This window comes from Propithecus coquereli, unplaced genomic scaffold, assembly GCF_000956105.1.
Source record: "Propithecus coquereli isolate 6110/MARCELLA unplaced genomic scaffold, Pcoq_1.0 Scaffold144, whole genome shotgun sequence".
Classification (NCBI taxonomy): Eukaryota; Metazoa; Chordata; class Mammalia; order Primates; family Indriidae; genus Propithecus; species Propithecus coquereli.
In genome coordinates this window covers 622,489-650,212 of record NW_012138747.1, presented here as the reverse complement: position 1 = coordinate 650,212, position 27,724 = coordinate 622,489, and the positions used below count along the sequence as shown (strand labels likewise).

At 39.7% G+C, this 27,724-nt stretch overlaps 1 protein-coding gene across 2 annotated transcripts in view; it reads left to right on the top strand.

The window, feature by feature from the left end:
• Positions 1-3,906: 3,906 nt before the first annotated feature.
• PTGER3 (prostaglandin E receptor 3 (subtype EP3)) overlaps positions 3,907-27,724 on the top strand; it is a 219,951-nt gene continuing 196,133 nt past the window's right edge. For both annotated transcript variants that reach the window (XM_012639939.1, XM_012639938.1), the window contains exon 1: positions 3,907-5,026. In XM_012639939.1, the coding sequence (XP_012495393.1) occupies positions 4,130-5,026 (897 nt within the window). In that variant the 5' untranslated portion in view covers positions 3,907-4,129. The remainder of the gene's footprint in view (positions 5,027-27,724) is intronic.

The window sequence follows — 27,724 nt, the reverse complement described above, 5'->3', positions numbered from 1 at the left end:
GTAGGAGATCCTGGGAGTGAGAACCACGGGAGAATGAGAGAGAACTGCCCAAATTTGTGTCTCACAGCTAAACTATGCTGGGTGAGGGAGACCCCAAGGAGCCTGGGGAAAGCAGGCAAAGACCAAATAGTTGTAAAAGATAAAATTATTCAAGAACACATCCATGACTTTGATGCTTTTCTTAAGGGAGTGGATTCCCCACTGTGTGCACCTCGAGTGGCATAAAGCTGAAGCTTTACCATCTTGAAATGCATGGGCATAGCCCTAAGCTGGTGGAGCAGCTGGACCACCAGAGAATCACTAGAATCAAGGAAACCATGGAAAGGGTGATATCTATTGCTAACTGACCTGCAAATCACACAGGCATAAAGGAAACCAATTCACAGGGGACCAGGCTAAACGAGCCGGCATGGAAAACTGTGAGAATGGAGCAGAGGTATCAATAGCTGCATGCCACAGGAGAGGCAATATTGGCAGTTTGAGTCCAGACAAGTTAACTGTCAAACAAAACAAACAAAAATATCAGTAATCCTCAGGGAAAAAAATGGAATCCAGACTCACTACAATATATTAACACCAGTGTCCAGTTTTCAATAAAAAGTTATTAGATGTGAAACAGGAAGAAAAGGCAGTTATAGTAAGAGACTCTTGAGTATATTCAAATGTTTGATTTAGCAAAGAATTCAAAGCATCTTTTTTATTTTGTTGCTATGGTAATTATATTGATTGATGTTTGAATGCTAAATTTACCTTGCATTCTACCTCCAAAGCAAATCATTTTGAGAAGACAAAAGCCACTGGGATCATTGTTCTTCTGTTAGGCATTTAAAATCAAGAGTTTTGCACTAAAATATAAACTACATAAATGTAGATAATGCTATGTGTTGCTTTTGTATCCCTGAAGGCTATAAGAGTGTCAGACATAGATTAGGTGCTCAATAAATATTTACTGAATGAATGAATGACTAAAATATATACTAAAATTAGTGGTTGGCTTCTTGGAGAAAGAATTGCAGGTATCTTCCATCCATAATGAGGCAATTAAGGGCCTGATTATGTGAAACTAGTTATTAATCTTGTTTTGTATTCATATATTTTAAAGATTTTTAAAAAATTCCAATAGAAGTAAATAGCAAAATAAATTCATTAACCCTAGGAAAATATTGATAGGTGATGAAAATTTAAAATTGTAAGGTACAGGAGGGATACAATTAGATAGTTTTTGTATGAAAAACATTTCTAGGGCATAATTTCAATTAAAATATATGAATATATACTTGAATTTTTTTCAAACATTTGAATATGTGGTGTTTCAATTTAATTCTCTAATGATTTATTGATTAAACAGAGATGCCAGTTTGTAAACTCAAAAACAAAGTGACCACAATTATGTATTGATGAGTAGATCTCCAGGATTAAAGGTTCTCTAAGCAAAGCACACATTGGTCATTTAGAAATTCTCTTGAATATACTGTACCATACAGCATGTTATTTTCCTTTAGGTCAGTAGAGGGTAGTATTGTTTCAGACCAACACAAGTTAGACTGTTTCTGCAGTACCTAATTAAAAATTGCCAACCAGGATCTGCCTGCCAGCTTCATATTGTTACTCCTCAGATCCTCTAAGTCTCTATTTACAGGGTGAATAAGCAGACAACTTAGAATAAGATGAAGCAAAAATGCTGAAAGAAGTGTTAAAGAAATGATCTGAAATGCAACACATTTAGTGCATTGCTGTAGACTTAGTAAAAGAGGGTAACATTAATTCTTTGCCAATATGTGTCCTGATGCTTGTCATGCTCATGAAGTCCATTTGGCTACACAGCAAGTAGTGCAATGGGAAAAGTAAAAGTTTCAAAAAAGCAAAATATTTGTAAATAAAAATGAGAATAATTTTTGAGGTAACTGGAGAGAGATTAGCTTTGCTTCGTTTGCTGTGTGAATCATGAAATGGGCTTAAAATTTTAAATATATCATTACACTATAATTTTATTAATTGCAGAAAAGTTAACATTTGATATGCATTTTCATCCAAATGCTTTGGATAAAGCTTGTATCTAAGAGTAACATCAAATATTATTTTACTTTTCAAATGACATTATTCTAGAAAAACCCTTTACCAAATAGGAGGTTGAGATTAATTCAAAGCAATAAGACAAACATTTGGGGAAGGTTTTTAAAAGTATATCATGTCACTATTCCTTCCTAGTTGTTCTCATTGTAAACATGACATTTTAGTAAATAAAAAAAAAATTTTTTAAATGACAGCAGAGCACAAATGAAAATGAAATTAGTGTTGTAATTAATGCATGCCATTAAAATGCAGTTTAAATTGCATCATTGCTTTTCCTCCTTTAAACACTATATAACCCAATAATCATTATTTTTTCAAGCTCTCATACAAAATCAAAACAGCACAGAAAGAAAGCATGCAGAGGGACGTAATCCCATTATTGTCTTTTAACACTCATTTACACCCAAACAGAATATGAGCTAAACTAGGAAATGCAAAAAACTGAGTAGGCTTGTTCCGAAAATCAATCTAAGTCAGTCTGAATTATGGCCTTCACAATGCTATATGATTAAGTCTAATTTCGTAAATATGAGGGAAAATGAAGTTTGTAAATAATTTTTAAATTCTTTCAATTTTCTGGACAATGTGAAGAGGTAGAGAAACCAGGCTCTCCCAAGATTAGGGGGAAAAAATGGTCTCGCAGTTAATTTTCATCTGCTGAGAGCAGTTAGGTATCCATGTAAAGAATACTACTTCAAATAAGAAGACAGTACTGGGGAATTGCTAAGAGACTTGGGCACATCCTTTAACTTCATAGAGCCTCAGTTACCTCACCTTAAAAGGGGAGTAATAATAGCAACAGTACCTTGGAGGATCTCTGTGAGAAAACGAGAAAATGCTTGTGAAAATACATCATATATGGTGAAAATACATAAAATATTTGCTTACTAAAAGATGTTACTACGCAATTATGCCTATTTTCGCTGGATGGGTATATTTCAAAGGCAAAGTTTCCATATGGATGAAGGCCTTTGTAACATCTAAATACAGTTTCGAGTTGTAATTGGATGCAAATGGTTGGAGGCTTAGTAAGGGAGTGAGTCTCTCCCCTGCCTCCACTCACTCCTCTAGGCCGGCAGCAGTTGATTTCACTACCTCAGATATTCGGTGGCTGCCACCTGCCTCTAGCTGGCTTTTGGGTGAAAGAGGCAGGATTAGCTGAGGGGTGGTAGTTGGGACTTCTTTGTTTTTGAATTTTACCATACGAATTTTTTGTTTCCGTGTCTATTCCCTTAATGTCTCCAGACACTGTCTATTAATTTTATAATTTCAGCGACGGACCAGGAATAGGACAGCTTGGCCTTTTCATGATCGGTCTAGAGTCCCAGAGTAGGAAGGCAAAAAGTTTACATTCAGCTATGCGGAGAAGCGTGGCTTGCGTAGATTGCTTAAGGGCAGGTGATTTACACTTTGCCAGAATTTAGAAAGGGCTTCAGGAAAAGGATCCCGTCCCTGTGTGAGCGTGTGTGGATGGGAGAGGAGGGCGGGTGCTCAGGTCCTCGTCGGCAGCTTGCTTTGGATCGGGAAGCCCAGTGAGACGTTTTGGCTGCTCGCTGCCCACGGACACTCCTCTGGCGGAAAACTGGACGAGGCGCAGAGCTGGGCACGGAGGCGAGCGGGCGCCCCGTCTGGCTAGGAGCAGGGGCGTTTCGAGAGGAGTCCGCCTGGGAGTTTTCCCAGCCCAGAAGGTCTTGGGAGCGGGCAGGCAACAACCAGAGAGGCGCTCAGTTCCTTTTCCACTCCCCTCCCACCTCGCTTCTGCCACACCCACGGGCGCCCCGCCCCTCGGCCTTATAGCGGGGCCCGGGCGCTCGGCGCGCACAGGAGCCGGCGGCTTCCCGGAGCCGGCCGCGCGGCTGCTCCGTCGCCTGTGAGCACTGGCGCCGCCGCGGCCGCGGCGCGAGTAGCGGAGCGAGGCGGCGGCTGCGCCCCGCACCATGGAAGGCTGCCCAGCCCCAGCCAGGGTCGTCACCAACCTCTGCCACCGCCCGCGCCGCATCTGCCAGCTCCCATTGCGGCTCTCTGGGCGCCGTCCCCTCCTCACCTCGAAGCCAACATGAAGGACACCCGGGGCGACGGCGGGGGCGCCCCCTTCTGCATCCGCCTCAACTACTCCTACCCGGGCATGTGGGCGTCCGAGCGGTCCGCCGAGGCTGGGGGCAACCTCACGCGCCCTCCAGTGCCGGGCGAGGATTGCGGGTCGGTGTCCGTGGCTTTTCCGATCACCATGCTGCTCACTGGCTTCGTGGGCAACGCGCTGGCCATGCTGCTCGTGTCGCGGAGCTACCGGCGCCGGGAGAGCAAGCGCAAGAAGTCCTTCCTGCTGTGCATCGGCTGGCTGGCGCTCACCGACCTGGTCGGGCAGCTGCTCACCAGCCCGGTGGTCATCGTCGTGTACTTGTCCAAGCAGCGGTGGGAGCAGCTCGACCCGTCGGGGCGGCTCTGCACTTTCTTCGGTCTGACCATGACTGTTTTCGGGCTGTCCTCGCTCTTCATCGCCAGCGCCATGGCCGTCGAGCGGGCGCTGGCCATCCGGGCGCCGCACTGGTACGCGAGCCACATGAAGACGCGCGCCACCCGCGCTGTGCTGCTCGGCGTGTGGCTGGCGGTGCTCGCCTTCGCCCTGTTGCCGGTACTGGGCGTGGGCCAGTACACCATCCAGTGGCCCGGGACGTGGTGCTTCATCAGCACCGGGCCAGGGGGCAATGGGACTGGCTCTCCACACAACTGGGGCAACCTTTTCTTCGCCTCCACCTTTTCCTTCCTGGGGCTCTTGGCGCTGGCCGTCACCTTTGCCTGCAACCTGGCTACCATTAAGGCCCTGGTGTCCCGCTGCCGGGCCAAGGCCACAGCGTCCCAGTCCAGTGCCCAGTGGGGCAGGATCACGACCGAGACAGCGATTCAGCTCATGGGGATCATGTGCGTGCTGTCGGTCTGCTGGTCACCACTACTGGTAGGTAGTTCCGGGATGTGGGGAGATCAGGGTGAGCGTGCGAGCGGGAAATGGAGACTTCTGGAGGTGGCAGCACCTGCGGGTTTGTGTTTGCAACTGCAGAGTGTTGGGGAACCCTCTCCTCCAGTGCTGTCTTGGCTGTGGCTTCGGAGTTGAGCTCCTCAACTTACTCGTTGGGCACCTTCCAAGTGCTAGGCTTCGCATGAGGCACTGGCTGTGCACACATGGAGATCGCAGGGCTGCTCGCATTCTAATCGTAGAGGAGAGAGGATACCCAGGTATCATTTCAGTGCATGTGCAGAGTTAGAGGTTTGTCCTGGTGTCTTAGGAGCAGAATGGTGATGACAACTGTAGCCTGATATTGTGGGTTTTTTCTTTATTCCTAAGATCTCTCAACGTTAAGGGGATTTTCAATCCGCACAAGTACCCTAGCTGCAACAGGCACAGCCCTCTTGCAGCTTCTCAGATACTGAGCGCCCCGCCTGCGCCTTCTAGGTTTACTCTTGACCGGAGGCAGGAGAGTGAAAGATGCATCTTGCCGCAGCAGCCAGCCTCGCCCCTGGGAATGGTGCTTTAACCTCTAGGAAGCGCTTGATCCAGCAATCAGTGGGACCTGGCAGCCCAGTACCTCTCTCTGACCAGCATTTTCTTGTCCTTGTGACAATCAATCAGGGCTGGGTCACGGCCAATGCTGGAATAGGAGGTAGGGATTTCTCCACTTCCTAGCCCCTCACACCAGTGCCCTGCAGGGGAGCAAGTGATGTTTCCACATACTCCTTGTCTAACACCTACTGTCTTACGTGGTATGTTTGAGGTTTTTGTCTGTGTTTAATTTTAGCTAGAAATTTGTATGGGTAAGTACTGTTTACTAATTCCTGAAGAATGAATGTTTATTCAGGCCCCTGGGAGCCTAGCTTAACAGATGTTGCAGAAAGAGTGACATGTTCACTGTCACAAAGTTATAACCAGTTGTACATTGGACCTGGAAATTTATTATACAGTTGTGGAAAACCTCTGAAACACATGGGGCACAGTTTTCAGAACCCATCTATGTGGATTTTTGTTTTTTAATTGTGGTAAAATATATAACATAAAATTTACTATTTTAACCATTAGTATGTTTACAGTTCAGTGGCATTAAGTACATTGACATTGTCATGCACCATATATAGTTTAAAATCCTTGTATTTTAAAATAGAAATGTAGTTGCTTTCTCCCTCTCATTCTCCCCAGCATTTGACAAGCAGATATTTGAGGATACCTGTGTTTAACTGATGTGGTACATTTGGAGTACAAACCTTGGCTCCAAATCAGTGACATGTGGGGACAAGAAGAGTTATGTTGGGACCTAACTGCCCCCAAGTCACCATATGGTCATAGTTATGCATTCCAGGGGCTGGAACGCAGGCTGATGTCATCACTCTGGCTTATCAAAACCAGCACCAATTTTAGACATACAGTGTTTGCTTCTGTGGTTGCGGAATGGGGTGTGTAAGTGGTCAAACAGGAGAGGAAAAAAAGACTTCTAAATAATAAACACTTTTCTAATGTGTGGTAATTAACATAACTTTAAAGGCAGAGTATCTGAATTTTTCACAACTGTCGTTTGTGTCCCACGACTTTGAGTTTGCTGTGTCACATGATTTACATACGAGAAAAAAATGCAGTTAAATCATATGAATAAAATGCTTACCCATACGGTTAATCATACTTAAAATTTTTTGTTTGTTTTGTTTTTAAGTCAAAGAGGAACTGTGTAGTGTTTTTATTTAGAAACTTTAATTCTAAACCTTGAGTATGCTGGCCTCAGAAAGAATATAGATCAATCTTGAAAATTTCATCTTAATATGACAAAACTCACTCTCTTAAGAAAGACTATATTTGAAACTAGTCTTACTTAATTTCAATTAATATCTTCATTCAGATAATATTTATTGATTTGTTGCATTTTATCAGACACCATTAATTCAATTATCATAAAAATATTAAACTTAAATTCAACATGCAATCACATCAAAGAGGAGAAATTCATGGTTTCAAAATAGATACTTTTTAAAGAAATGGTTCCGTCTTCTGTTTTGTGCACCGTTGAAATTAAATCTCCAAATGTCTTCAGGAAGATCTGTACAGTACAAATTTGGAGTTATTTCAAGGAAAAGAAAGTGGCAAAACTGCTTTCTTAATAGGTTAGGGAATTATAAAAATGAAAACAGTAGAATTTAGTAAGTTAAAATTTCATCCTATTAGTGTTAAAATGAGATTTAAATTTTTTTTTCTAACTATGGGTAAAATATAAGTTTCCTATTAGCTTTTGTTGAGTTGGGTATAGTATAGTAATCCAATTTTCCAAACCCCTTACTTGAAAGGGCGCAGAGTATGTCTTATCTTGACTATCATGACTATAAAAATATTCAATTGTTACTGCTGGAAAACTTAGAGCAGAGATACCTTAATAAGAAAACATCCCAACTGCTACAAGTTACCACTGCATAAATACTTTAACAGAGGCTTAGGTATGGTGTAAACAGAAGCTTTTTTCTTTTTCTTTTTCCCAGAAACTTTGCAAAATACACTATGTGAAATTAAATGAGACTATAGTGGGAAACAATGTCACCATGATAGACAACTACAGTTCATAGTCACTGTTTTTGTCATTCTGTTGGAATCAGCCAGTTGACTCGGAAATAATGTTCAACTTATTATTTTACTTTTTATGAGCCATGCTCACCAGAGTCCAGTTATTTGACATGATAGCTAAATTGTCAGAAGCAGACATAACCTTAGGGTTTTATTTAAAGGAAGTCATGATAACATTTTGTAGTTTTATAACCTGGTACTACCAAACAGGTAGAATGTGGCTTATATTGTAGCTATCTAAAAATAGTAAATATAAAGCTAACTATCAACATCATGGAAAGTGAGGTGTGAGGAACAAATAGTTTCTCATCATCGGCCTTGGAACTAGATAAAAGCAACCTTAGAAGTTTTTGCCTTTAATCTTGAATCAGCAAATTCCCCATTCAGTATCCACAAATATAAACAGAGATGCTTCAATTCAAGAAGATATTTCACAATGTAGTTCTGATTTTTTAAAACTGAGGAATCACTAATATATTTTGACAAGTGAAATTTGCCTTTGATATGTCCCATGTGGTAGATGTGTGTGATAGATTATTTTACAGAAATAACGTTGTTTTACCCTATATACAAATATTATTCAATTGCTAATCTTCTCCATATTCAGGATGTTGCTTCAGAGAAAGTGATTACGCAGGTGAATCCACATTGTAGGAAAAATCTTCTATAATTGGTTTTTATAAGAGTTGAGATTATTCAGATTTCTTTACATTTTTTACTTTACCACAATATATTTTAGATACTGTGGAAGGGCTAGCAAGCACACATATTAAAACTAATCAACAAATTATAATCTGTTAAGAGAAGCAGAATTTCCACATTTGTGAGTGAAACAATTAAAGAACAATGATACAAGAGAAGATGTAATTAATTTTGGCTCTCAGAAGAAAGTGGACCTGAATTTACCAGAGTAGACTTCCAGGAAGAGGAGAGTTGGGATAACTTGACCATATGGCTGAGGGCCAGCATGCCCAAAACCAGAAAATGAGGCTGTGAGATCAGTTATAACTTGCATTTTCAGGTCAGTTGGGGCCTTAGGATAGAGAGAATGGGAAGAGATGAGTCAGAAGGAAAAGTAAGCGAGAACTGACGCTATTAGAAATGGTCGATTTCGGTAGTGATCAATTCAACAAATATTTATGCTTTGAGTGTCTACTATGTCCTCATTTATTGAGTGTCTACTATGTCCCTTGCACTGTGGTAAATGTTTTCACATACATTATCTCACTTAATTGCATCCTGTAGATCTATTATATACATTATTCAGATAAAGAACTTGAGTGTAAAGAATATTAGAACTGGATTTCTAATTCAGGATATCTTGAGTTTTCCTTTTGTTGTTGTTGTTTGTTTAGCTTAGATAGGAGCCAGGAATTCTAGTCCTAACAGCAGCACTGGGCAAGTTATATATCCTCTCATCTGTAAAGCACAGAGATAAGACTAATAAATATCTAAGGTCTCTTTCCATTTATGGTATTCTCAAGTTTTCTTATTTGGAAGAATCACGGTTCAATGAACCAAAATGGGTGATTTGGAAGGGAGACTGTTTGGCAAATGTTATGTAAGGATGGTTCGCCTTGAGTGACTGGGGCTTTTGGACATGGAACATTTGGAGTGATGGTGGATTATCTAAATGATATATCCAGAAGCCAATATAACTTGAAGATAAATGAGATAAATCAGGGCTAAAAAATGTAGATTTTTTTATTTTAGTTTATCAGAGAGAGCCAAGAATTAAACACTTCTTAAGCCATCATCTTTGAAGAAATTCAGATGGTCTGGAGTTGTAGCATAATTGTGACTCACTGGCCTTTCTCCTTTGAAAAACTTGTGAAGGTCAACAACTCAATTATAAAAGTTTCCATAGGTTCAGTTTTCTGGGAATAACACTCAGGGATATGCACTACAAGCATTTGTGGCAGACTGATTCATCTGGGGGTGCTGCATGGTGGTAGATGAGGGATACTGGGTGCTACATTTCAGTTTTCAGTTGTAGCCTTGCATTGCAGGGAAGCAGTGCTGGGAAGTCCTCCCTAAAACTCCTTACATTTGTATAACATTTTAATAGCCCACCAGTGTTCCACATTTATCTCATTCACGCCTCACAGCTCTAAGATCTACAAATGTAATATGTCAAATTCTGACCCCCACTTTCCTCAATTCCTTATCATAGAGATAAGAAGCAAGTTTGTATTTCAACTCCTGCCAGCTGTGCTTCTTGAGGATTATTAGACAATCTCTCAAGTCCCCCTTTTCCCTAGAAAATGCCAGCTTTCATAGAAGAAAGATGGCAACCAAAAAGGAGCCTAATTTTTCACGGGGTTCGCCTTGTATCTTGTCCCCTAAGTGTATGGTAACATTTTAAAATAAACGTAGTTCAGACGATCTTTGAACTATATGATGGTGTGGAAGTGATAGACATTCAGTAGAAACTGTACCGAATTTCAAATTTTTATCCTTTCCTGGGCTGGCAATATGCAATACGATACTCTGTGCAATGCTGAACAGTGGCAGCCACCTGCAGCTCCCAGTCAGCCACGTGATCTCGAGGGTCAACGACCTGTATTCTACAGTGAACTGTGTCACCACCAGGTGATTCTGCCAAACTGTAGGCTAATGTAAGTGTTTTGAGCACTGTTAAGCTAGACTAGCCTAAGCTCTGATGTTCAGTAGGTTAGGGGGATTCAATGCATCTTTGACTTAAAATATTTTCAACTTTGAGTTTGTTGGGATGTAACCCCATCATAAGTCAAGGAATCTCTGTATGTCATTCTTATACAGAAAAGATGATTGGACAGCGTGTGACTTCTTTAATGAGAGGGCTATACACACGTGCACAGAAGTAACACTACAGAATGGAAATTCTCTGTGACTCCATGCAGACTACCCTTTTTACTCAGAACACTTCTCTCTCCCGTTTTCAACTTTCCACTTCACCCCACAGCCATTCAACAATATCTGCCAAGCAGTCACCCCTCTTGGATTAGCTAAGATCTCAAGTTAGAAGTCAGCTTCTTAGAGAAGGCTGCCTTGACTCTCTCTGGGCTTGGGGCCCCTGGCCCTTTGGTCCCACAGTCCACTACATTTGCCTGTTATAGTCTAAGTCACACTTCACTGGACATACTGGTTAATTGTTTTTGTTCTATTAGCTCTTCTGAGTCTAATAGGACAGTGTCAGTCTTGCATGTTCTTTTCCTGGGAACAGTCATAATTGCCTGCCAAGGTCTGCCCAATGCATGCTATTGACTAAATACCCAAGCACCAAAATCAGAAGACAGCGAGGGTCTGGTTCCACTTACACAAGCAATTATTGTGTGACCTTAGACAATGCACTTGATATGTTTGTGAACCATTTTTTTTGTGTGTGTGTAAGAGAGAAATAAAAACACCTACCCCGCCCATTTCACAGGATTGTAACAAAACCTAGTAAGATTAATACATGTGAAAATAATGGGGAGGTGTACGTTGCTATGAAAATGCTTTGTTACTGAGTCCTTTTAGCAAGCTGGGAATATTTCTTCCATATTAGGAATACCACTATGATGTTATACTGGATAATAATGTTGACTTCTTGTGTCCAGATAGATCTTTCCCCCAGGAAACTGGAGAAAAGAGGCAAGTAGTGTTTCACAGCTTGATTAGTTATAGTTCATTGGGGGAAAAAATGTGGTAGAGAATGTAACTTCCAAAAAAAAAAAGAAGAAGAAGAAGAAGAAGAAGAAGAAAGAAAAATGGTAGACCACCTGTGTATAAATTTTTACAAGGTGTTGTAATTCATCCCTCCTCCCCTCCCTCTGCCGCCATCTCTCCTCTGCATTCTCTCAGCCATGGAATCCATTCGCCTTTGCAACTGCCAGTTAGCTCTCTAAACCCAAAACACATTGGATACCATCTTTCCCTTAAACCTGCAGGAGTAGCCACTACCTTGTGTCCTAAAGACCTTTGTCGCAGATCTGCAATGTTCTTCCACTCCATGGCTCTCAGTAGAGGAGGACTCCCGGTCTGCAGTGAGTGGTGCCCCTCCCCACCTAACAGTCCTTCCTCTGTGTGGGAGTTGAATATGGACCTAGCCTGCACCCACATACTCTCGTGGGAGCTTTTCCAGTCACAGTCTTCTTCCTGTTGTTCTCTATGTGCACAAACCTGTCCTCAACTAAATGTTGCATTGAATTAATTGTGCATCTAGCTGTTGTCCTAGGCCAAGTCATTTTGCAGCAGTCCAGAATCGAATTTACACAAACTTTAAGTTAACCAGGGTGTGATAATCATAGAGTTGTAAACTGCCTCACACAGTTTGACCAGCTTCTGACAACACATTCATCTTATTTGCAGGCCACAAATAGCACAAAGTGTTATCTTCCCATCCGGTGGCTCTCCCAGATGTTCTCTGGGACAATGTTCATAAGGGGGACATTTCAGTGACTGATCTGGGTGCTTGTTCAAAATCTATACATTATTTCAGCAGCACCGATTCTATGATAGGCATTTGGAGGATCATAAATCTAAAAATAAAAAGCAGTGTCAAAAATGAAAGAAGAGGCTCGATATTCACATCCTAATTCTGTTAGGAAAAAAGAAAATTGCTAATTTAGGTAAAAGTCATGTAAATAAAACCTATACCAAATAGCATTACTATTTAAAAAAATCTTGGTAATACAACAACAAAAGGTCACATTGAAGGTGGAAGCCTATTCATTTCAAACAATAATTGATCAAAAAAATCAAACGTAATTAAAAAATATACTTTTCATTAATTCTTTGATATGTCCTGAAAGTAGATTTGATTTGTCTTTTTGTCTCTCTTTATGAATACATAATAAATGTCATTTTCTATGATTGAGAACATGCTGCTGTTGTGATTCGTAAAAATTTGGAAAAAGGAGTATGTCGTTAATGTTGAACATGATGACAGAGATTATACAAGATAAGATTCTGGGGACTTCACAAGACACTAAAGTGGAGCTGTAATTGCTGTCTTGATGTATGAAGTTTCCCTGGTAACTTCTTGCTGCCAACCACCGTGTTTGGGTCAGAGCTTCTGGCAGATCACACACATCGCATGTCCCCAAATAAAAGAGCAGCTCAACGGCCAGCCCCTCAGCCAGGAGTGCCAGTCAGTGGTTAGGTGACCCTGCCTTGTGAGCACATCTCTCTGTTTCATGAGAAGCACAAAAGAAAGTTATTGAATAAGCAGGGGAGGGCCACAGAGAGAATAAGTTACTGGATGGCAAGAGACCTGAGTCTGGTCTTGGCTTTGCCACATGATGGAAGTCACTTTATCTTGCTGGTCTTCCATTTTCTCATCAGTAAGATAAAATGATTACCAACTCTAACCTTTCTTTCAGTTCTGACTTCCTGTGGTTCTAAATAGATAAAATGATCCCTAACAGATAACTAGCTGTTCCAATAGGCAAAAAAACAGCCTGGTGGGTCTACTGTGGTTGCTCTTAGTGCCACACAGTGCCACTGCTGCAGATTGGCCTCGTGTGGGCAGAAGGACAGTGCTGGTCCACTGCTGCCATGATGCCCCTGATGGAACATGCCCCTGCCCAAACCGTAGTGGGTCTGTGCTTGGACTCCATCATTAGAGAGCACATTAATTCACACCCATGACTCCTGCCTTAATGCTTGTCTGTAATTACCCATGGCAGCACCACCGTGCTAGAGTGAGTGTGTGGACTCAGGTTGCTGCCGGCCTTGGGCCACACGCTGTTACGGAGCTAGCCTTTCCTCTTGGGTTCTTAGGCTCTGGGTTGTACTCAGATCACCCCCTGACAAATTTGCCTTTCCCTTTCAATAAAAAAATTTGTAAGCCTTTCATGTCTTTTCCTTCTAGTGAATGTGGCCAAAGCCACCCTGCTCCAAGTTTCTTGCCTTCAAATCTTGGGATAAGAGGCTAGGTTTCTTGGTCTCTTTTTTCCCAGAAGGCTGTGAGCCCCCTAAGCACCATCTACCTCTTCCCAAGTGACCAGCAGTCTATACCCAGGAGTATTGTGTGGGTTTTCCTTTGTTATGCCACACAAATTCCACTATGTAAACCTAATCATTCTACATGTACCAAAATAAGTAATTATTTTGCAATATCTGCTCCCATGTGATTTGCTCTGCCCACTTGGCCAGAGAAGTGGAAGTGGCTGCTGACGTCTCCTTTTATACATCAAAACAATGGGCACACCATTAAGTTCAGAGAAGGGTGCTTTGGGAGAGTGTCAGAGAGGACCCCCCTCAATGCATCATCGGGGGTTGGGGGAGTCAGGGAGGACATCTCTGAAAAAATGTCGTTTATGATGAATCTTTAAAGATGAGACTTTGAAGAAGAAAGAGCAGTGTGTGAAGGCATCAATGTAGGAACAAGCTGGGAGCACTGGAGGAACTGAAAGAAGAACACAGGGACGGATTAGAGTCAGTACAAGAGAGAGCACCTTCAAGGCCAGGCTAGGGAGGTAGGCAGGGCCAGATAATGCAGACTCTTGTCATTTGTTTGGGAGTTTAGATTTGATCTACTTTGTGTTTTAAGATGACTCAAGGTTGCCTTATGGATCAGAAGGGAGGGGCATCAGAGCCCTTCAGTATTGAGGACAGATGGCGATGTAGAGACATTAATAAAAAGAGAAACTTTTTTTCTATTTAATGCTGCTTCGAAAGAGGGGAGGGAAGTAGCTTGGCATAGAGTTGGTGGGGGAGGGGAGATAGCAGTGGGTCTGAGCAGGGGCACCCAGGAAAACATTGAACCAGGTGTGCCGGGAAGGGTGAGCAAATCTGTTTCTGTTGAGAATGTTGAGAAATATTATGAGTGAAACTGGGATTGAAGGGTGAGGGAGGGAGAAGCACATTGGTAGATCGCCTTCGGATTAGGAATAAGAAATTGCATTTCATCTTGGGCAAGTGGTATTGCTTTTCAATACTTCTCTATATTTATAAAATAAGAGAGTTCACATTATAAAGTCTCTGTTTCATAGTGGTCGTTTAGTAAAACAACTCATCTAATGTATGATACCTTTCTAGAATATCCTTGGTGAAATAGTTCAAGCTTTGTTTGAACACCTTTCTTACAGGAAATTTGTTGCTTCTCAAGGGACACAAAGAATTTTCTTAGAGCCAAGCATTGTGCCAGGCTCTTCTCACACATACTTTTTTACATTTCTTACAACTACCCTACAAGGTAGGTGTTATTACCTTCAATTTACAGATAATGAAAAAATGAAAGCTGAAAGAAGTTGAGTGATTAGTCAAAGGTAGCAGAGCTATTAAGTGAACAAGCTGGGATTCACAGGCCAGGCTCATGCTGGGGTGGTAACTGGAAGCTTGTAGTCCCAGCTACTCAGGAGGCTTAGGTGGGAGGATCCCTTGAGCCCAGGAGTTCCTTCCAGGCTGCAGCAAGATATGGTCGCGCCACTGCACTCCAGCCTGGGCAACACTGTCTAAAAAATGAAATTAAAACAAACAAACCAAAAAAGAAAACAAAGGCCAGGGAGTGGGGAACCTGCAGCCTTGGGGCCACATGTGGCCTTCTGGATCCTTGAGTGGGGCCTTTTGACTGAATCCAAATTTTATAGAACAAATCCCTTTATTAAAAGGATCTGTTCTGTGAAGTTCGGATTTGGTTGAGAGGCCAAACTCAGGGATCTTCAAGGCCACATGTGGCCTTGAGGCCGTAGGTTTCCCACTCCTGCCTGATTTATATTAAACAATACTAAATTTATTTTTATTTTATGATTATTATTTTTTGATCATAAGGCCACATTTTATTGACAACTCAATCTTGCATACATACTGTATTGCACAATTTATAAGTAGATCAACAATTATATTAACAATGCAAACTCATAAGCATGTACATAAAACTATTGCTGTGGGTTTTGGTGCATTTTGTGTTAGGTACTTTAGTAAATATGACAAACAAAGGAAATCAGCTACTTTAATTGATGAGAATCAGCTTTCTAAAAAAGCATATATGTCATCTCATAAAATTCTTAATATGTCAAACCCAGAAAAATAAATAACTAAATGACAAAGGGAACACTTTTAAAAGAAAATTTGGTGATAAAAATGTTAGATTAAGATATTAGGTTTAAAAATTTTAGCAAATGGATTCAAGAACTAAAAAGTGCACACATATTGGGAAGTTTTTAGAAAAGACCTACATATTCTGTTTCACAGTTACTACTCCATTCCAAAAGAATAATTTGGAGTTATGACAATGTCTTCCCTGTTATAAACCATTGTTTCATAATTTTAAAGAAACAAAATGGTAATTCATACATACAGGTTTTAAAATAAGATTCTTCCCAGTCCAAATAAAATAAGATAAAACAAATATGATCTCCATTAAAATACAAAGAAATTCTATCAAAATGTTGATCAGATAAAGAATCCAGATGTGGGCACATCAAAACAATTCTAAATTTACTTAAAGACATCTTTTCTTTTTAAAGTTGTATGATAACAATCTTCATTGGATATTGAGGAATTCTATTATGTTTATGAGCAGGAAAATAACATGGAAGTACCTTGACAATGGCAGAGGCAGGAGCCCTGATTTATTAATTTATTTAATAGACATTTATTGAATATCATTTGTGTGTGAGGTAGTGCTACGGCCTGATGTGGCTCTTGTTTTCAGGGAACGTGTTGTCTATCAAACGATTCCCTGGAGAGACTTGAGTTTGATTTTAAAAAGCTGTGTTATTTTCCATTGTCAATTTTCTATACAGGAACAAAGCTGAGAACTGTTTAGAATTCACTTGTCCATTCGTGCATTTGACGTTTGTTTATTGAGTACATACTATGTGTCAGGCACGGTTTTAGGTGCTGGAAATATAGCAGGCAATTAGACTAGCTTCATGCTCTCAGAGAACTTGCATTCCAGTGGAAGGAGAGAGGCAATAAACAAACTAGAAGTCAAATTGTGATAAATGCTGTTAAGAATATAAAGCAGTGTGATGTGATAGAGGGAGCTCGGGGAACTTTTGTAGAATGGATTGTCAGGGAAAAATGCCTCTGAGGGGTAACATTCCAGGAAGGGTATTCTAGGAGAGGGAACAGCAAAGGCTCCCATCTGGTGTTTTCAAGGGATAGGAAGAGGCTAGTGCTGCTGAAGTGAAATGAAAGGGCAGGAGGGTGCGGCTGTAAACTGAGGTCAGAGAGGGTGTGGGGGAGTAGATGGTGTAAGGCTGCACTAAGGAGTTTGGGTATTATTTTGTGAGAATCATGGGAAGATTTGAAGCAGGGGATGGCATTATTGGGTTTATGTTTTTAAAAGCCCCTTCTGGCACCCGTGTGGAGACTGGATTGCAGAAAGGCAAGAGTGGGAGCAGGGACACCTGTTAGAAGGCCGTTGAAGTCATCCAGGTGAGAGATGATGACAGCTGGGAGTGGAGGGGAGAAGTGGAAATATTCACAAAGTGTTTTGGTGACAGAGTTTACCAGACATTCTGAAATGTCTCTAATCCCTGTCCTGTGATTCTGAAGAAACAGGACCCTCTCTTCCTCCCTGGACCTTTGGTTGTGAGGTGGCCACCTGTCCACAAATGGCTTTCCGCTTGCTCCCCAAGAAGCAGGTGACTAGTACAAGCTTACGCAGCTAGAAATGGGTAGAGTAAGGATGTAAGTTCTGTCTAATAGGTGCTATTTCTTTTTCCTGAGACATGAATCAGAACAGTCACACAGAGACACAGAAGTTAGCACAGTTTGCTTATAAAATAATAGAATGTCATAAGACTCATGATCATCCAGACCAAGCTAATTTCCAAGCTAGGTCCCAGAAGAAATTTTTTATTGTGTTTGTTCTTATTAAACTGTCTCCTTTTATCGTTTGCCTCCTCTTCTCCTAAATGGGGATCAATTCTTGAATTAATATTCCCTACATTTAAAATCAGGATTCTTTGGCTGCAAATGACTGAAACCTAATCTTAAGGGGAAAAAAAAAGGTGGAGGGACTTGCTTGATTTGCATAAATTTCAGGGGTGTCAAGAGTGGAGGTGGCCTTGTAGAAAACTGAAGCCGGGACTGTGTCTCTAACTTTGGCTTCTCGCCGTGTGTCAGAATCCCCCATTCAGACTCTGCTTCTAGAGAACCAACCTAACATGTAGTTTTGCAGCAGCTTGGCCAGGCCCTGTGTTCTTTTCTCAGAGCTTCAAGTTAATAGGTTTATATTTGCAGTCTGCACGTGAGGTTTTAATTTTGCTTTTATAGCTGTACAATATTTCACTGAATGCGTCATCTTGAAGCACCATTTGGACATCATAGATGTTCCTTTTATCTTTTCTATTATTGTTTTGTTTTGTGAATACAAGAAATAGCTATAGATGACAAAAAGTCTTAGTACCCTGCTTCATTTTAAAAGACTAGTATAAGTTTCCTATTAAAAGATTCAGGCCTAGAATTTTAAGTTAAGAATATAATGAGAGGTGGCTGTAAAAGACTATAAAAATCTCACAGATACTCCATAAGCACCCTAGTGAGGTGACTAGAGAAGAAAAAAAAAGTTCTTTGTTGATTTTTCCATAAAGGGCGAGTTGTAGTCTGGGTTTGATGTTAATCTGGCAACTGATTTTCTTTTTATAAATCAATAGCTGTGCTAATGGCCAGCATGCTGGGTGGCAGATTTTTGAATTTATTTAATGGTAGTAATTTCTTCCAAGAATAGACTAAGGATTTGTCTGGCTCCAAAAGTAAATTTCTTAATATTGGCTTTTATTCTATAAAAGACCTTAGGGAACATTTTGAAATTCTTTTCTCTAGCATCTATTTCTAATTAAATTATGTTATAGATCAATATCAGGAAGCATGAAAATATCTTCTGACTTCAGAGCTCTAGCCTTCTCACTAGACTTGGTTCTGGGTTGCAAACAACAAACACTGACTTCAAGCACAAAGAGCATATATTAGAAGGATACTAGGGGACTCACAGAGTCCAGAGAATGCCGGCAGGCTGGGTTTGGAAGACAGACTGAACCCAGGATGTTCTGCATGCGGAAAGTCAGGCCACACAGCCAAATCCTGCTGCAAAAGTACAGCCTCGAACTCCTGGGTTCAAGCTATCCTACTGCCTCAGGCTCCCAAGTAGCTGAGAATAAAGGGGTGGCCACCACGCTGGGCTTATTTTTTCTATTTTTAGTAGGGTCTTGCTCTTGCTCAGGCTGGTCTTGAACTCCTGACCTCAAGCAATCCTTCCACCTTGGCCTCCCAGAATGCTAGGATGTGTTACACGTTTAAAATTCAAAGTTTTGATGCAAGATTGACTGCTCTAGCTTGGATTATTTACCCCTGGCTATATCAAAGGGTCAGCTGAAGGATTTGGTTTTGGAAGTAGGGAGTCACAGTGGGAAGTATGTGCTGGGATTTCTCTCCTACCAAGAATACAGAGATAAAGGAGTTCTCTAAAACTAGAATATTAGTAATAAAAGGTGAGGCTTCATTTTTACCCTCTAATTCATTCTTAGAAACATTATAACAGTAATGTATCTTTGTAGCTGTGTGGGCATGTTCCTGTGTGTGTGTGCTTGCACATGTGTGTGTGTATATGTGTGTGTGTGATGTATGTTTATGTTCCTGCCATGTTTCTATTGGGGAGATGGAGTGGCAGTGAGACTGGTGGAGAAGAAACTGAAGAGAGCCACAAAGAATAAAAAGACTTCGATTTACTGAATGCCTGCTGTGTGCAGGTCCCTACTTCAGAGTTACCTTTTACGTATGTTAACTTAGTCTTCCAATTTATAAAATTGGAATTTTTTATTCCCATTTTTCAGTTGCACATGCTAAGACAAAAGATTATCCAAATTTCCTAAATCACACTCATGGTAATTGGTAGATCCTAGGCTTTTTACACTATAATGCGTTGTTTCATATTTGTTCTCTCTTTTTGTTATTACCTTACAAAAACATTTTAAAATTACTTCATCGAAAATATTGTGTAGGCTTGGCATCCCAGCAGACAGCCCATATTCTTAAAAAAAAAAAAAAAAGAAAAATATTGTAAAGAAAAGAAAAAAAATGGGAATAGTAAAAAAAAAAAAAATCACAGAAACAATCTGGATCAGATAATCATAGTGATTAAAGATTTCCTGTAGAATATCTGTTGATTCATTAACTGATTGGCCTTGTTAGGAGCTTGGATTTCTAAGGAATGTATTCTGAAAATCCTTGTAGATGGTGATAAGAATTGTCTCTTGTCCAACAGGAATTTGTTAGCGGATTCCATTCACCACGATACCTGCAATTTAGGAGGTGTTTTCTGCAAAGGTGTGGCCTCAATTTCTTTCAGTTCTCTGTGTCTTTCAGGCTTAGAATATTCACATACAGTGGTGAAGTTTCACCAGGCAAACATTTTTCAGCTAGGACATCTTACAAATATTATTCTTTTCATTAAACTATTTATAAAACAAATAAAACTGTTTATTGAGTTCTCTTTGCTTAGTGGGAAAGTGTTTGACTACAGTCAAAATTAGAAAATTTGTTTTGACAGTTCTAAAACTTCCAGCATGATACAGTGCAATTGGGATTCTAGCAAACCTGCTTTCATCTTTTTTGCTTATAATTACAAGGAAGAGAAAGAGCCTTAGAGGACTCAGTGTGACCACAGTGACTCTTTAACATGGAATTCAGGCAGGTTACTATCTGGCACCCTCTCACCTAAATTAAAAGGCTTCAGATTCCTTAGTTTAATCCTCAAGATCTTGGATTTGGCCACCGTTACCACTTTGTCATCATTTTCCATCCTTCTGCTGGCATTCTTACCTTCAGTCAAAAAAACCAATTTGCAGTTCCTATGATGATTCACACAGTTCCACACTCGGAAATATGAACTCTTTGTCTTTTAAATCCCTCTAAAGCATTTGCTGAATACTTAAATTTTTATGTATTTATTTATTTTTGAGACAGGGTCTTGCTCTGTCACCCAGGCTATAGTACAGTGGCATTGTCATAGCTCACTGCAGCCTCAAACTTCTGGGTTCAAGCAATCCTCTCACCTCAGCCTCCTGAATAGCTGGGGCTACAGATGTGTGCCACCATGCTTGGCTTAATTTTTTATAGAGATAGGGGGTCTCTCTACATTGCCCAGGCCAGTCTTGAACTCCTGGCCTTAAGCAATCCTTTTACTTGGGCCTCACGAAGTACTAGGATTACCAGCATGAGCCACTGTTCTGGGCTTCATCTGCTACTTTGAAAGGCAGTGCTTTTCTGAAACTGGAGACTGATTCAAATGCCCCTCCTCTTTACTCCATAGTGCCCATGCATACCTTTATCAATTATGTGCAGTTGTATTTACAAGGACAATGAGGATGATTGGCCACAGTAGACAAATGCTTACTGTACAACCCATGCACATTGCATTTCAAAAACTTAATCTCATTGTGTTCAGTCAACAACACTTAGGTTAAAACCCTTTATATCCTATGGCTTACCCATCCCAGCTAGGATTTCAAGATGCTACCTATCTCCATTTTCAGAAGAGGAAACTGGTTTTGAGATGTTAAGTAACTTTTCCAGGGTCACAAAGCTAATAAAAAAAGCAGAACTGGCCTTCAAATCCAGATTTGTTGGATTTTATTGCCGAAGTAATTAACCATTAAATTTCATGGTCTCCCTCTTGTTAAAATCTATGTATTTGTCTGATTCACTGGAAATTATAAACTGCTTAAGAGCAGAGATCTTGCCTTATTTGTCAATAAGTCTTCCTGGCCCATAGCAGCTACTCAATTAATGATTATGAAATGAAAGAAAAAGGGAAGTTGTAATAAGGTAAAAAGGACACTAGATTTGGAATCAGAAAATCGAGGTATAAGTCTTGGCTTTAAGAATTTTATATTAGATGGTTTTTAATCTTCACGTCAATCTTGCAACACAGGTGATATTAATCCCTGTTATTTTATTTTATGTTATTTTATTACTTGCTGGGTAAACAACTTGCTTTAGTTCCACAGATGGCAAATGGTACTGAATGAATCAAACCCAAATCTTTTTTATTCTAAAGCCACTAATCCAACTTGTATCTAGTAAAAAATGGGTATTATTAATACAGTAAAATTTGTGAGCATTTAAGTGAATATCATACCTTTTTCTTCATTCATTACTTTTATTTTTTATAACTTGTTAGTAATAAACATTCTTAGGAAGATTAAAAAATATCTTCAGGATAGACAATGATAGGAGAGACAACCTTGTTTTTGCAATGGAAGAGAGAAGTTAATTAGAAGCAGCAGGTGGGAGCGCTAGAAAACAACGGCTCTTATGTCTGGTGTCCAAAGAAGAAAAACCTGAAAAAGATGTTTGGGAAGGTGCCTTAGGGATAACAGTTAAACAATGAGGAATTTTAGCGACAACAAAGAAACATAATCAAAAATAACCAGGAAAAGGAAAAACATAATGCTTCGAAAGACCTTCAAGAGTTTCACTGTATGTTACCCTCAGTCATTATTAGAGATGGTATTATATCATGTAGTGGTTTGGGAATAAAAACGTTGACTGCAAGCTCACAATTAGGGCAGCCTTCAGAGTTGGTTAATCCAAAAGTTCAGCATCGTCATCAGGGAACAAGGCTTGCCCCACCTCTCCTTTGCAGTACAATCTTGGCCTCATCCTATGGCTTGTACCACGCAGGTGGTAGGAAAAGTACTACTAGTACATGCTTTCTAGTTAACCTCTAGCAGGAGAGAAAAGTTGTGTTTTTCTATGACTCTTTTCTGAAAATGAGGAAACTTTTCCCCAGATGTCTTTAGGGGACTTCCTTTTGGATCTCGTTGGCTAGTATGGGGTTACATAATCATCCCCGACCCAGGTGCATTCCTGTAGCTAGGGATGGGGTCAGCTCTGGAGCACATAAGCTCTAGTGAAAATAGATACATTGATGAGAAGGGGAGACGGGAGAATGCATGCTGGGTAGGCAACCAATAGTAGCCACTACAGTGATGATACCTGTGCAGTTTAATTAAGAGAATATATGTGAGAGAGCCTCAAAAAGCATTAAGCACCAAATCTGCACTGTGCAATATTGCAGCACTAGCTACATGTGGTTATTAGGCAGTTGAAATGTGATTACTCCAAATGAGATGCTATAAGTGTAAAACGCATACCAGAGTTTAAAGATGACGTAAAAAAGGTAGCATCTAAACTATATCATTAATAATTTTTATACTGATTACACATTGAAATGGCACTTCGAATACATTGGGTAAATTAAAATTTGACATATTTCTTTTCACTTTTTTTTAATGTGGCTACTAGACAACTCAAAAGTGTACATGGGGCTCACACTTGTGGCATGGATTACATTTCTTTTGGATAGTGCTGCATTAGACCAGTGATTTTCCCCTTGCTTTTGGTGGGAAAACTATTTCAATAAATCTATTTAGAGAAACAGATAAAAATAGAGCTGTTCTGGTTAAATGAGATGGGAAACTGGATATTTCTAAGTCCCAATAGCATCTGTTCACTAATCTCTGCAAATCCATTCTTGAAGATAACGACATCAAGTATAGGATTTGAAATGAATTCCTCAAAAGTATTTTCCCTAAGATAGTAGTAGGAATAATTCCAAATTGCTTAAGATCTTCCCTAAGAAGCTAAGAAGTGCAGCAAAAATTGCTTTCATTGAGCTCAACACGTTAATGGATTCAGGTGTTGGGATCTGTTTATTTATTTATTTTTTTTTACAGGAGTTTGTGATCCTCCTAGGAATTAGGCATTTGAGTCGTGGTAAAAATGGATTTTTTTTCTTCATGTTTGCTTCCTTCTTGTTTCTATAATTTATTTTGCTGTTGGACCAAATAGTATTAATCCAAATAAATCAATAGATGAGACAAAAGCAGCCTAAGGGGGTAAACATGGAAGTTGAATAGGTTATCATTTTCCATTTTCCTGCATTGCATATCATGTGAATGATATCTTTTTCAAACTTCTCTCAAACCTGGTATGAAATTGTGAGTGCTAACCATACTTTAAGTGAAGTCTTCAAATCTGATTTCATGAAAAAGGAAATCAGGATCAAGCGGGATCTTTTCAGAAGAGTGTTTTAGAAAATAAAGTTTACAATTAATAATGTAAATATCACATGGTGCTTGGTGGTTTTCAGCTGCCACCTATGTGATAAATGAAAGGAAAGAGTGTGAAGACGCATTACAATGCTGCTACACAGACCTTAATGGGAGATGAGGTCGAAAAGGGCCCCATGTTCCTCTTACACGTAGCAAGTTACCATTCTGCGTTATGTCATAGCCACACTCTTCCTATTTTGAATTCATATACCTAGGAGGTGACAGTGAAGATATATTTTTATGTTTCCTTTTATTATACTTAAATTTCAATAATAATAAAAATAACAAAACAGTAATACTCACATAGTACTTACTATAAGTCAGGGATTGTATATATTACTCAGCCCCTATTTACAGTCAACAGGGCAAGAGTTAGCTGTAAAGAAAGCTGGTAAATTTGTTAAGGGTGTATTTTGTATTTAGAAAAAGAAAATGAATTAATATAATGTTAGGAAGTTCCTGATGGCTAATATGACTAGAAGCCTAACATTGGCAGGAAATTTTCTATGTACTAAATTAAACTGTTATTGATGTGTTACCTCTTAGACTCTGAGGGATATTTTAATTATCTACATAACATAAGCAAGGGCTGAGTAATCATGCAATACCAGATCTACAACTGGAGGGACTTAAAGTGTCACACAATAGCATTGCTTTGCTGGCATTAAGAACATTCTGTGATTTCCTAATCATGACAGGAAGCTTGGCCTTCAATGCCTCAAATTTTCTAAAAAGAGCTGTGTTAGCTGGCTTTAAACCACGCTTTTATTATTTGGCTTTTGTGAAGGGGAAAATTTGCAACCAAACATTTCTGATGTCTTTCTCTCCTTTTGGGGCTACTAAGTACCAACACTGAAGACATTTGATTTTTACAACCTGCTTAACTCATAGGTGTGTATAGTAAGTACTATGACTTATAGTAAGTACCATGTATTAGTAGCTGTTTTGTTGTTATTATTATTCAGATATCAGGTATAAGATACAGTCTCATTTGTGGACAAGAATTCTGTACCAAGGACTGCTAGAATCATATGTAACACTTTTATAGCAATAAAAGGACTTTCGATACTGTGTATTAAAAATTTGATGGCAAGTATCCTTATTAAAGACTGTCGATATTCATAATGTCTTCTTCTGTTTTTTTTTCCTTGGGCTATATCTTTGAAAAAAATGTTATTAAATAAGTAGACAATAGAAATATTTCCTTTCTTATGGATTCAATATATTTTGTTTTAAATATTTGCTGCTTCGTTTGGTTTTATAGCCCCAACTTACCAGCCTCAGGATTACTACTGCAGCTATGATGTGGACACCATAATATTCTACTTAAAATCATGAGTGATAAGATGTGCTTGTGGTTCATTAGCAGATAGATTGAAATTGTCATCCTGGATAATTATAATAAAATGAAGGGAAGGCAGGAGAGGAAGGAAGGAAAGAACGAAGGAAGGGAGAGAGGGAGGGACAGAGGAAGGGCCCAGAGTCTTGAAGAGGGTTGAATATTGATAGATTTGTCCATTAGATGAAAACTCTAGAATCTGTTACCCCCAAATGGGGAGGATACACTGTATCTTTGCTTTCTTCTATTCATTTGTTATTAATAATTCAAAACACATTTATTAATCTACTGGGCTTGGCCCTTGTGGTGATACACCTAAAAGGATAGAAGTGATTGCTACCCTTGTAACAATTTTCATCTATCAAGAAAGACTGACAATTAAAAACAAGCAACAATATAAAATGTTTAGGGATGATAAGGGAAGTAGAATACTATGGGAGTTCAAGTAAAGACCATGTTAAAACTTGCTTTTGGCAAGGAAATACCAGAAAAATTGATGTTTCAAGTCCACGCAAAAAATAAGTCAGAATGAGTCAAGTAAAGTAGAAGGGAATGAAAGTTTTAAGACATAAGGGTCCACATTTTGTAAAGTTCCAAAAGCAAGAAAAGACTGGTATTTTCCAGAATTGAAAGAAGTCCAGGATAATTGGAATATAGATGCAAGGGTAAAGAAGGGGGACAGATTTTAGGCTAGAGAATGCAACAGGTGCTGCTAAGTGATGATGAGCCTTGAATTTAAGGGTTTGGATTGTATACTCAGGACAATGAGTATAAATGAAGAACTTTTCAAAGTGGAATAACACAATCAAATTTTCATTTTATGGGCATTCTTTGTAAGCAGCAGCATGGAGGGGCCCAAAATGGAGGCGAACAATCATGTAATAGACTACTGAGACAAGAGGTGGTGGTGGCCTGGGTTACAGTCAATTGTGAGTGGAAATGAGAGAAGTGATAAATTTAAAAAAAAATAGGAGGTTAATGGGAGACTCAATGATTGATTGGATGTGATAAATAAGGCAAATGAGGTGGAATGGGGAGAGACAAAGAGACATAGAGAGACACACACAGAAAGGAATCAAGGATAACTCCCAGGTTTCTGTCTCAGAAAACTGGATTCACTGAGATAGGCAAGATTAGTGGAGAAGCATCTTTGAAGAAGGTAGTGATTTCAATTTTGAGTGTGTTGAATTCAGTGTAAGACATCTAAGCAGAGCTGGGCTATAGCAGGTAAATTGGTCAGTCTGGAGCTCAAAGACGAGGTTATTGCCTGTGGCACATAGATGGGCTTTGAGGCCATTGGGATGGAAGAACTCACCCAGTCAGTTTATGCACAGCAAGAAGAGAGGCTCCCTAATATATGACTTGGAAATACTAACATATTCACAGTGGGTAAGGAAACAGGAGCCCACAAAGAAGACTGCAGAGAAACAACCAGAGAGGTAGAAGGAAAATTAATTAGAAAATCAGAACAAATGGTGACCCGAATATTAGAGAAGAGAATGTTTCAAAAGACAGCTGCGTTCAACTAGATCTAATGTTACAGAGAAGTGGAGGTAAACAAGACTGTCTAGTAGATTCCTCACCCTTGTTGGTGGCCTTGAGAAGAGCCCCTTTCTAGGGACTTGTGAGCACTGAGGTCAGGCTGTGGCAGGTTTAGGAATAAATTTGAACATAAGGAGTGTAGGCAACTCTTTTGAGTAGTTTTGCTGTAATGTCTGAAGCAGTATATGTAGGTAGATGAGAACTCCACAGGTTTTATTTTCTCAAGGTGGCAAAAATTTGGACATGTTAAAATAGTAACGGGAAAAAGCCAAAGTAGGTGACATTAACTACAAAATAAGAAAGGGATAATTGAGAAAATAAAATCTCTGAAATTCAGGTTGGATAGGATCTGGGGCACAGACAGAGGGTTAGCCATAGATAGGAGAAAGGATACCTCTTCCAGTCAAATACGAGGAAAAGAGGAATGGATAGCTGCAGATGCTGAAGTTGGTGGTAAGAAGGTGAGAGGCGCCCTAAACAGATTCTATTTCTTTGAGAGAGAGAAGGGGTGGGTGGGGAGGGAGGGAGGGAGAGAGAGAGAAATGACTAGAGAATGAGATAGGGTTGGGGACCACGAATTTAAAGAGAGCCTAATCTGCCCATATCACCCAATGTCCATCCCAAGTAGAAGATGCATTTATTTTGGATGCTCCTATGAGATGAAGTCTTCCCACAGCGTAGATTTAAAAGAGTGTCATTTCAACGTCATGCAAAGTTAAATAAGAATTTATCATATCGGTTAGAACCACAATCACTAGCTTGCATTGTGTACTGACTGGGGAGCAGGAAGGGATTCTTTTGCATGTCATGGCTGTATTGCCCATGAATTCAATCACAGAGGCCGGTAGTTAACACTAAATATCATATTCCCTTTAGTAAGCCATAATGAATTTAAATGTTTTCATCAATTACAGAGTGTCAGAGTGTTTACCTGTTTATTGTTAAACTATGCACACATTGACTACCTACAGATTCAAGCTAATATGACCATATTATAGTTCTAGGATAGATTGTGACATTAAAATTTTACTGACAAATGAATAAATGATTGTTGATAGATAAATCTTCAACTACTCTAAATTTAATACTTTTGTAAGGGTGAAAATAATATGTTTATTGTGAAGAATTTAGAAAATAAAGAAAAAT